At 31.7% G+C, this 11968-nt stretch overlaps 1 protein-coding gene across 1 annotated transcript; it reads right to left on the reverse strand.

Moving 5' to 3' along the window:
• Positions 1 to 3910: 3910 nt before the first annotated feature.
• Positions 3911 to 11742, reverse strand: LOC111618880 (A disintegrin and metalloproteinase with thrombospondin motifs 19-like). Its single transcript, XM_023360505.1, has 5 exons — positions 11717 to 11742; positions 8891 to 8993; positions 4379 to 4507; positions 4149 to 4302; positions 3911 to 4012 (listed from the first exon to the last, which is right to left on the reverse strand). The coding sequence occupies exons 2-5, from the start codon at positions 8971 to 8973 to the stop codon at positions 3911 to 3913; spliced, it is 468 nt and encodes a 155-aa protein (XP_023216273.1). The 5' UTR covers positions 8974 to 8993; positions 11717 to 11742.
• Positions 11743 to 11968: the final 226 nt, after the last annotated feature.

Genomic DNA, 11968 nt, shown 5'->3' on the forward strand with positions numbered 1-11968 from the left:
TATTTTTTTATTTTGCACAAACAATATACAGTTTAACCCGATTATAATGTCATCGAATGTAACGACAACCCTAATATAACGTCAAATTTTCATCGGTCCTACGATTTTACTATACTAGATAATGTTAAAAAAACTCACTTGTAACGACATAAAACCGTTTTAACGTCATATTTGAAGCACTCCCAAATTTACAAAATTAGATTACAAATTTTATTTAACATAGAAGAAACTACGTGTTCAGTCCTAAGGTCAGAGTTCACTTCTTAGAATGACTGGGGGTGGTACTCTCCCCTACCCGAATTCGGTGGGGTGAGGTAGCTGTTTTGCCTGTTTGTAGAAGAGGGTCGCCATTTTGGATTTTATTTTGACTCGATTCTCGGTCCTCTGACTACCTACGAGTCTGGATTTTTTTATGCGCAAATGATTTGGGCACCTAACACTCTGTGCCAAATATCAACTCTCGACATGTATTCCTTCATACCTCTATGCTGATAAGAACGAGTGGCAGTACTATTTTATAAACAAGACATAGTCTTGTCAAAAATAAACATTGTATAAATAAAAACTTAAGTTTAAAAATCAACGAGAATTGGCTAAAAATACTGTAAAAAATTTTAAAGGAAAACAGCATTATAAAAAAATAAAATAAAAAAGATTTTTTTTAAATTTTTTGAAAAAGATTTTTTGGAAGAAATCTGAAAAATAGTTGAGAATTTTAACTTGCAATTTTTAAATAAAAACGCATTGTTATGCGAATCACCATAAAGGAAAACGCCACTAGATGCTGAGAGCTGAACAAATACGATTCGTAAAAGTGAAGTTTAGTTGAGTTGTCTATTAAATAAGGATAAAAAGATTAGTAAAAGAAAAGTTCAATTATATAGATTATGTACAAACTGGTATTGACATTAAAGAAGAAAGAACTGTACTACATGTCCATTCTAAGATCTTCTTGATATCTCCAGGGACCTTCTGTGAATATGTACGTAATGATAGGTTCATAATATAGTTTAATATCTAAGTACTAAATACATTAACTATATTAATTTTTATAAGACTTAATAGAAGTTTGAGGAGTCTTCAAAATCCAGAAAAGCCTAACTGCGAAAGTCTGGGTCTTGTATGTACCAAGTAAGATTAAATCTTTGGCCTGGTATTTGAAATAATCCAATATATATTGTATGATTCCCGTTTGTGGTAATACACGTCTAAAGATGGAATTTGTGATTTTAAAGGTATGTTATGTGCTACTTGTATACAGTCGACCCCCCTATAACACTGTTGATAACAGTTAAACCTTTTATAAATATAAACGTTTTATATGAACTCCAGTTGTACGAGTCACTTAGATTCTACAAATACGTGAGCCGTTCACAGCCCGGCACACATATTTGTAAAATCTAAGTGACTCGTACAATATGGAATTCATATAAAACGGAATAATCAACAGTGTTATAGGGGGGTCGACTGTAGAGGGGCGAAATGAAGCCCGAAACGTGTGTATAAACGCGTATCAACGAATATTGAAATAAAAGAATGAATAGTGCCAAGTGATCGTTATTATGCTACATTGCGTTTATAAAACAAATATAAACATACGACACGGTTTCAAAACATGGAAGATGAAAATAAATTGTCCGAAAAATTGATTAACTGATATCGACTTAAAAGAGTATTAATTGCGAGAAATTGCGATTGTCGATCATCTACAGACCCACTATTCAGCTATCTCATTATTAATTTTAGTACTGTATTAGATATTACTTTCCCTGTTCTGTTATATATAACAGAGGGATAGTATGGCGATCGGTCAAAAAATGATATCCCAAGATTTTTACATTTTTGGGGTCAGGGAGCCTTGAAACGTTTGTGTGTGTGTTAGTAGGTAAACGGGTGGCACGATTTCGTTCATCCTCTTTGAAGCTAAATAACTTCTGTGCATTTTGTCGAAAATTTCAGAAATTTTGCAGGGAGGTTTGCTTATTAGAGGGATTGATGCCATTAAATTTTGGTGGTATGGGGGTATAAATGGGGATCGTTGTCATATTTCGAGTAGGGTCGGACTTAATGACGATTTTACTCGTTTTTAGCATTTACAATTTTTATCAAATCCATCCCTACGCTCAAAATTAAGCTTTTTGCCATTTTATAATAATTAAAAATAAAAAATTTGTTTTAATAAAAATCATAATAGATGGTGCCACATAAACAGTTCAAAATCGTGAACTGCGTGTGTAGCGCCATCTGTTATGCTGTGTATATGTTACTGTGAATGACCGATATCTGGCGAATGTCAACATTCTCCGGTGAATGTCAGTATTCACACAGTCGTTTCGTGTATGTACGAAATATTTGCTAAATATCATCATTTCTCACTTAACCGGCAAATGTCGACATTCAGCATGCACTGATGGTGAATACTAAATAAAAATATTTTTATTACGTTAAGACAAAAATGCAACGTTTTAATATGTCAAAATAGGACTTATATAGGTTTAAGTAACAGCGCACGTAAATAAACTGTTTAGTAGCCGTACACACTCAAAAGCCAAGCGCGCGTTAAACGCGCGTTTTGCGAGCGCTTTACGGGCGCTTTGAGATATATGTGCTGCCATGTTACCGTACATGCGATCGCGCGTTTTGCGGGCGTCAGCCAAGCGCTTTGAGATATATGTGCTGCCATGTTACCGTACATGCGATCGCGCGTTTTGCAGGCGTCAGCCGAGCGCTTTGAGATATATGTGCTGAAATGGAAAACGATCATTTCGATACTGATCTATTTATTGATGATATCTAAAAGACACCAACCATCGTCAAAGGATTTTATAGATATTTTAAAAGAATTAAAAAACTTTAATTTATTTTGTCTTAGTTTTGGATACAACGTCGCAAACATTTCATGCGTCAGTCTATCTCGTAATATTGGGTGCACCCAAAATTCTCTTTGCTTCTGCCATCGTCTTTTATAGCGACGATAGAGGAGCCACACACAAGCAATCACTTCCACATCCATTTCCAAACCGAGCCAGTGCGCATGCTTCGCTAAACGCTCGTTGAAAAACGCCTAGTGTGTACAGGGCCTTAACCTAAAACGAACAGTACATTCTTAATCAGAAAAAAATAATACGCAATAGTAAACTCACACATATATTATGTGATTAAAGTTATAAAATCTTATTTATTGCAACAACTTAAGTTGTTATGGCACTTTGAATTGCGCAAGAGTCCCTTGCTTTTACAACTGCATTTATTTGTGGAACACTTCTTTTTGCAATGACAGCGTGTATAGCATTGTCCTCCACTTTTCAAATTAGCTGCAGCTGCTTCTCTCAGCGATATTTCTTGAGAAGAAATCTCATCTATGGAAAGTAACTTTTTTTTACAAATTATGAACTGATCTGTTAATGGTGTCTTTTATTCGGATATCGCCGACGTCTTACCGACAACCCCTCTCATCCTCCGCCACTCGACCTGACAAACCGATCCCCATCTCACGGGATCAAAAGAACAAAAACACTATCCAGTGACAAAGTGAGCAGTTTCTAGCAAACCATTGCCGGGAAAAGAGGTACGACCTTGTCTTACCTCCGGCTACCCACAAAGGATTTGGTGACAGACTGTCGACTCACTGTTGACATTGGTTTCTCGAGTGTCGTTTCAACCTTCACCAAAGCTTATTTGTGCTTGTCGACATACACCGGCGATTGTTCGAATGTATAATAAAATAACCAAATATTCGGTCTTTCACCGACGTATTTTGTATGTGTCGATATTCACCGGAGAATATCGACATTCTCTAATTTCGGTCTTTCACAGTAACATATATATTGAATTGTTTATAGACATTGTTTTTGCTTTTCTAATAATATTTGTTAAAATTTTATACTACTTATAAGTAGCTTATAACCTTTTAACTTACCTTATAAATACCACACCAACTTCCGTCTAAAGCAGGATGAACTGGATATTTCCATCCATTTGGACTCAAACACCATAATGATTCACAAATGTTCTAAAAATTCGTATAAAATATTATTGATAATGTTTTGTATATAAATTAACTTATTCATTCAAAAAATTTAACTTCTTTATCTTCTATTTATTAGATTAACCATAAATTTTATATTAATTAGTAAATGATTACTCACTTCAGGTTTGTCATAATACGCTTTGAATTGCTTTCCTGCAGTGAATTGACATTGAGCATCAGGTGAATATTTTTCTCCTGGTAATTTATTATCAAACATCAGATCGTACTTTACCATGGAAATATTTTTATATAAACAATTAGATTGTGATGATCTGTATTAATTGTTAATTAAAATTAGTACTATTATATAGTGTAAATATTCAAAAATATGTTTTGAATAAAACATACCTTAGGAATCTTTTCAGATACAAACCACTGCAACGGGACCAAGTTGTCTGCCCTTTTCCAATATCTTCCGCCATGATATATTTCGACGAATCGCAAGAATTTCCATCACCGTCATGTTCCATTGATAAACTTCGATTAAAATATAAATTAATCAATATTTCAATTAACAAACCTTTTCCATTTCATTAATATTAAAATAATTTAACAGGCGGATTACAGAAGTGTCAACCTACCGCTTTAGTGGACTTGGGATGAAATTCGGACAAGTAATTCTTTGAAATTTTTATGAGCAGTCTAATTTGGATAAGACTCAATATTTTGCTTATCTTCTCTTAATTAAATTCATTTTAATGCGTTATTGCATTTATTACACAACTACCTGACCCAGAATTATTCTAGAACCGTATTTGCTAACACGCAATTGAAGACATTACTGGATGAACGTGTTATGTTATCGAATCAAAATTGATTTAAGTTTATTTTATGTAATAATTTCGTTGTAAATACAGAGTATCCCAAAAGTAATATACCTATTTGAAATAAAGGAAAATGAGTGTTATTTAATTATATCCTTTTGCGTTGTAAATTGTTACCGTTATCAAATATAAATCTTAAAGCAACGCCAATATCTGCAAGACAATGGCACTGCTTTAAGAGATGTTTTCAAATCGTGCGATGTCGTGGAATGGAAACATCATATGTCACCGAGATCGTCAGATCTCTCAACTCTTGAGTTTTTTCCTCTGAAGCTTCCTCATTGTAATTGCTGTTACGGAATGTAATAATATGATAACATCCTGTAACAGCACTTTTATCTACTTTTTGCAACACATATCGTTAAGATGCATTTTTCAGACAAAGGCAAGGAAACAGAGTCTGTTACAGGATGTGATTATGGATGGTTTTTTAAATGCTATATATATTTGTAAATGCTATTAACGTTTGGTAATAAATGCTATAAATATTTGTAAATGCTATAGAAAGTATACAAATTTTTAATATGGAAGAAAACAAAGTATAAGAACAAAAAAATTGGAAGTTAAAAACTGTAACGTTAAATTGTAACTTATATTTTGAATTATATTAGATAATGAAAATTGCAAATAAATGATAATAATGTAAACTAATAAATGAATTAATGAAAAATTTTATATAAAATATACTATAAATTTCGGCCAAAAGTTTAATTTTTATGTATATACATTTGTAAGAAAAGTCGACTGAAAGGGAACCAGCAAGTTCGAAATGCATTTTGGCATAGGTATACATTTAAACGAATATAAATTAGGCTGTTAATGTATGATACGATAATTATTGTTATTACTTACAATTATAATTTAACGAAATCGAATACAATTAGTAATAATTAAACGGACTAAAAGCGATGTCAAATGTACAGTAAATAAGTTGTAACATTTGGTTTTCTTGAATTACAGAGTAAAGTACACAGTAGGCCTGCTATCTAGTGTTTAGCTTAAACAGTCGTTGCGAATTGATATTTTGTATCATTAAACTGATAGCGTTTAAGACAATAATAAAATCTGGATGAGTGTTTTCGGGCATTTCGTTTAGAGCAGCAAAGTGGGATATTCTGTCTGTTTTCTAGTTGTTGATAGTTTTATTTCTAGCTGATGGTTAATGGATAACAAAGATACAGCTATGTCTTACTTGTTAGTTAAATTAGTGTTTATTTCTATTAGAGGCTGCACATAATGATACAAAGATATATGTGTATCTTTGAATGAGTGTTTGAAAGAGAAGAAATCTTCTCTTTCAGAATGAATGAGTGTTTGAAAGAGAAGAAATCTTCCCATGAGCTCGACAATACCCTCCAATGATCTAATATTTTCGAATGCTCGACAGTTCGCGTGTATCGAATTATAGGAAATAATGAAAATTTAGATTGTTGTCGCAAATACTAAACCTTAATGTAATGATGTCATGTATAGTTACTTTTTAACTCACTCATAGTTAAATTCATAAATCATTTCACTCAGATATGCATATAATTAAATATGAATATTACATTAATATGAATTAAATATTGAAAAACACGTTTTTCTTTTACCAACTTTTTAAATTAATGAACTTAAAAATTTAGGGAAAAATTATCATCATTAAAATGTTTAACATTTAAAATTTTTTCAACAATAACGATTTACTATTGAAATAAATAGGTAAAGCATATTTATTTTTATTCAATTTTGACTCTGTCTGTGCTTTGGGCACTAAGACCTTTTCTCCACACGCATCGTGAATTCGGCCAGGTCTACAATTGGGGTAAATGGACGGTCAGGGATAGGCCCTATACCGATCCTACTGACATATACCGATCCTACTGACTATGAAGTTCTTTTGGTTACTTACCCAAATTCAATCCTGGTCCATCAGCGGTGACACCTTTACCGTTACGGCTATCCGGCCATACTTAACTACAGTATTACAATTAATCTACATTGACCAAATGGAAATTTCAATAAATGAAACGAATAAAAATAAAGAAATTATGGCATTTAATTTTTATTCTGCTCCAGTAAAAAGAATAAAGCTTAAATTCCGTAGATTGGAGATTAGTCTTAAATTTAGAAATGGCGCTATAGGCCTATATGAGAATTCTGGAAAACTAGTGGCAATGCATATGAATTTTAAAATATTTATTTTACTAAGTTTATTTTTTATTCAAAACTTTAGTAGTATTGAATAAAAAGTAAACCATCAACAAAGACCTTTCTTGTCTGTATGACGGGTTTCCAAATATTCGGTAGACACTGGATCTCATTAGCAGAATTGTTTTTATTGATATTAGTGATGGAGAGGTCTAAGCTTTTTAAAATTTCAACTACAGACTGAAATTGTCTCCTCTAAAAAAGTTTTTCAGTTTTAGGAAGGGGTCGTAATCACAAGGCTGGGAGTATGAAGGATATAATAAACTTGCATTCTAATGATTAAAGTGCCATTTTGATGTTACCAATAGCAGTATGATAAGTCTCGGTTATCTCTACTATAGTATTTGAGATTTTAGTTTCAACAATTTTCGAGACAAGAAGCTCTTTTATAATATAAAGGATGTTCTAATATTTTCCAGTTCTGACGCTTCAGAAGGCCTTTCACAAGACACATGGCAATGAGCATTGTGAAGAATAATGAGTGTGTGAAAAAAAGATGTTGACACTTGCGTTGGTTTGCCGGTTGGTGCCCAAGAAAAAATACGTAATAAGTAGCATTAAACTTTTGTCTTGGATAAAGCATGAATTAGTATATTACCCTCATTATGTAGTAATCAGCATCATCTTCCATTTGAAGTCTTCAGATGGAATTCTTTTAGTCTGGGAGATTCATGATGGATCCAAACTTTAGATTGACACTTCAGTAAGACTTCAGACTTCACTTCGTACGAGCGTTCCAATTCTTATCAAGGGCAATTCAGTTGAAATAGCACACAAGAAAGTTCATACTATTGTCACATTTGGACTTCCGTGAAACGATTGGAATACAGTTTTGCTTGCAATCTTGCAAACAATATACTGTAATACTGTAATATACTGTAAACAGCTAATGTTAAAATTTATCTTACAGTTTAGGATCCGTATCGACTTCAAATCCATTTGCAGTGTCTATTGCTTATCGATAGCATCTTAATAGATTTAATGATCGGTCCTCCCTATCATGCATCACCCCTCATACTTTCATAGGACTGTGGAAGGATATTTACTCATATGACTCTAGTAAGATATGACAAGGCTTCTTATCTGTAATCTTTTCAAAAATTTCTCAGACATTTTTTGAAATTTTTCCTAGCGTAATTTAAATTTCTATCAAAGCACGTTATTCTTGTTTTGAAAACATTTTCAGAACATTAAACCGAAGTTGAACAGTTATGTTATTTAATTTTCTCCCAACCTTATTGTGACTTCTAGCACTAAAAACTAGTAGATAAAACGTTTAACTATAAATACAATGTTCGGCATATTTGTAGAATAAAAATAAAATATACAATGTTTAATGATGACTCCGGATATATTTTTCTTCAATATTTTAAATTTGAAGTTTAAGACTATTTACAAAAATATAACATTTTCGAGCCTATCTTTTAATCCTTTAACACAACCACAGAAGTTACAGTTATATTGGTTTGAAGAAAAACTTCATTAAAAGACAAATAATAAAAGGTAAAAATTCACAAAGTTAAAAACGATCAAACGTCAGCCTTTTATTGGAGGATCTGACGTTTTTTACATTAAAAACTAAAAATAAATTTTCTCACCAACTATCAAGTCCTTCGCCAATTTATAACTGGTTCTATCCCTCTGGTATCTTAAACTTCAAATTTTAAATATTGAAGAAAAATAAAATATGCTTGTTAAAATAAAATAAAAAAGTGTAAGTGTGTAAGTGTTTCCAGTATTTTTCCTACAAAAATGATGTTTTTAGACAATGAGAGAATTTTCATAGTATTGAAAATTTACAATGAATTAAATTTTAAAAATTTTATATTAATTATTTATGACTTACCTGTGACCAATTTCATGTGCTAATGTTAGGCCTGAGTTAAATGTGACGCCTTCACCGATAACACAGCTATGACTTTTACACATTGAAAAAGCATTAGCTATTCCTATTTAAACATATTAATTAAAGTATTTTAATTGCATAAGTTAGAAATATTAACGAGAACAAAAAATTTAACTTTTCTAATATATTTTAAGCTAACTTAAAAATTAGGGTTAATGTTAAAAATGCATAAAATTGCATTAATAATTCTATAAATCACAGATTAGATTGATGTCCTAAGTAGAAGAATAGTCAGAGTTCCTATGTTACATGCTTAAAATGAACCATACAGTTATAATATAAGAACGTTTTTCATGTGAAAAAATTAAAAACAAATTATTTTTGTAACAATAACACAAAATACAAAAATGTAGTGAAACATTTCGTGAATTAAAAACCTATATCTGAAAAATTTTGAGCAATTTTTCTGTTTGTTATTGTAAAAGAGTTAGTTGATGAATTATAAAAATTTTATAATTCTTTTATAAAATAATTTACGAAGAGATGGAATAATGTCATCATTTGTTTAATCATATATGTTTAGTTTTCAACAGAATACAATTTTACCTTCCTTAAACGACAATATTTCTGGCTTTCCCTTAATTCATTCCTAGGCTTAAGAAAATATAATCTTAAGCTAGGCTTAAGAAAATATAAAAAAATAGAAACACCTATTATAAATGTGTTTATTTTGTCGCGTACTATTCACGCAATGGCTCAAAAGCGCATTTTATAATTTAAAACATTTTAGTTGCTGTTTCTCAAAATCCGCTGATTTTCAAGATCAAGCAAACTTGTTCTCTGGTCTGCTTTATAAATTTGGTTATTAGTCACAACTTACTATCTAACGGTTTCCGAGATAAAACTACTAAACGCCGATAACTTGCTGCCGATACTGGCAATGTCATAAAAATTCTTACAACAATAAACACATTTGGAACATTATTTTCTAAATTATTTTCCATATGTATGACAGGACATCTATTGAATCGTTTTCTGGCATTCGACTTGTTATTGTTTGTAATTCATTAGATAAACATATAATCCACGTAAATTAAAATAGTAAATATATTTACTATACTATTGAAATAATGTTTATTTAATATTAAAGTAAACAATATTTACGAGAGTAAAAATTCGAAAAGATTTAACGATCTGTCTTTTCTCTGTTTATGAGTAAGGCTGGCGCCCCGTATCTTGTGATCGCCTAGGTCAGGGGTCGGCAACCTTTTGAGTCGGAAGAGCCAAAAATTACAATTTACAAAATTTCAAAGTTTTTAAAGAGCCACAAATTTTTTTTTCTTGCCAACAATAAATAGTACTCGCATAAATAAAGTTTTCTGATAAAAAAACTAATCTATTTATTCAGAATTGTCTTGCGTCGAAAGCGAATTAAACCTCATAGAAACATCCGACGACGGCGTCATTCGAGAGCTTCCGACGGACTGACGACAGTGACGACGCGTGTCACGGGGGAGTGGTGCTATGAAAAGCGAGTACTAGTGGCTGAGAGATAGAATCGGTGCCGAATCCTCGTTAATCGATTCAGAACGATTTTTAAATGTTTTTTTTTTTTTTTTGATAAAATAAATAATATTTGCGTATGGAAGTAAAGAGCCGCAGCTTCACATCCAAAGAGCCGCATGTGGCTCGCGAGCCGCAGGTTGCTGACCCCTGGCCTAGGTTAAAATCGACCCTGTTTAACGCAGTAAGTAAGAAAAGAACAAAGACACTTAAGTAGAAAAGTGAGGAATAATTTGTAACTTCAGAGTTACAAATTATTCGTCACTCTTCTATAGCTCAGATCTGATACCACCAGTGGCGTAGCGTAGTAGGGGCGGCAGGGGCAGCCCGCCCCGGGAGGCACTTTTAGGGGGCAGCGAAATTTCACAATAAATAATAATAAGATCTTGTAAAAATTTGAACCATTTCATTTCATATTTTTGTCGCACCTACGATTCGGACCGATTGAAATGAGCACGGAATTTTTCATTTCTTATTCTGTGACGAAACTGAATTTTACTTTTAAATTGAGATACCTAAATAAGGGGGCGGCGAAATTTTCCTTCGCCCCGGGCGGCTGATATCTACGCTACGCCACTGGGTACCACTTAACTTTTGATTGTTTCCAAAATTAAAGGAGGTGTTGAAAAATGAACTCTTTTTATGAGATGTCGAAGTTCAAGCTGAAAATGGATCAAGGATAAACCAGAAAGTTTTAAAAACTAGATTGCACTTTGAAAATATACCTTTAAATGGTGATTTGATTATGTTTAAAAAGAAATATGTGATTTATAAAATTATTTTTACTACCATTTAAAGCTAGTCACATTATTTTAATTTTTTCCATACAAATTTATTTAAGTGGACGTCATATTTAGCATATCAGCCTCGTAGTTTTTAATGACAGTTTCTATGTACAATTTGAATATTATCAAAACTTAAGATTTATTAGACTTAGGCCTATATGATTTGATTAAAACTCTTACATGTTTTTTACTTTAAAATTATTTGTTTTATGTGTAAATTTTCGAGGTTATTATTTAAGTTTCATAAAAACAAAAGATAGCTTAAATTATATCTGTGATGTCATATTGATCTATTTATATACAACTAATAGACAAGTAGATCTCAATATCTGGTTTGGTGTTTGGTTGATTCAATTATTTACAAAATGATATCAAATTGTACACAAAAAAAAAGACGATTCAAAAGATATTAAGTTTTTATTCAATATTTAAAAATCTAAGTAGTTTTAATAAATACTTGTATAGTATCTTCACTTACCTACAATGGGTTCTTTATTTTTCCTATTTGTAACTTAACAGAAATTTTTACAGCATATATTTTGCCCGGTACAATTAGTTTAACTGAATAGAATTAATGAAATGGAACACTGAACATAACTCCTACTGAGTTGTATAGTCAGATTTTGAAGTGAAGGAGAACAAAGGGATAAAGAAGGTGCCAAANTGAATATATTAATTGTATGGTAGAATTATATAAATAATTTCTTAACAACGTAAATTTCATTTAAAA

The sequence above is a fragment of the Centruroides sculpturatus genome, unplaced genomic scaffold (assembly GCF_000671375.1).
Source record: "Centruroides sculpturatus isolate CEXI.00-Female unplaced genomic scaffold, Cexi_2.0 scaffold149, whole genome shotgun sequence".
Classification (NCBI taxonomy): Eukaryota; Metazoa; Arthropoda; class Arachnida; order Scorpiones; family Buthidae; genus Centruroides; species Centruroides sculpturatus.

Excerpts from the sequence above, each read along its gene's own strand:
- LOC111618880 (XM_023360505.1), bottom strand. The coding sequence starts at position 8,973 with ATGTGTAAAAGTCATAGCTGTGTTATCGGTGAAGGCGTCACATTTAAC. Across the intron at positions 4,508-8,890 it reads GCACATGAAATTGGTCACAG|TTTATCAATGGAACATGACG; the intron begins GTAAGTCATAAA and ends TTTTAATCGAAG. Across the intron at positions 4,303-4,378 it reads TATCTGAAAAGATTCCTAAG|ATCATCACAATCTAATTGTT; the intron begins GTATGTTTTATT and ends CAATTAATACAG.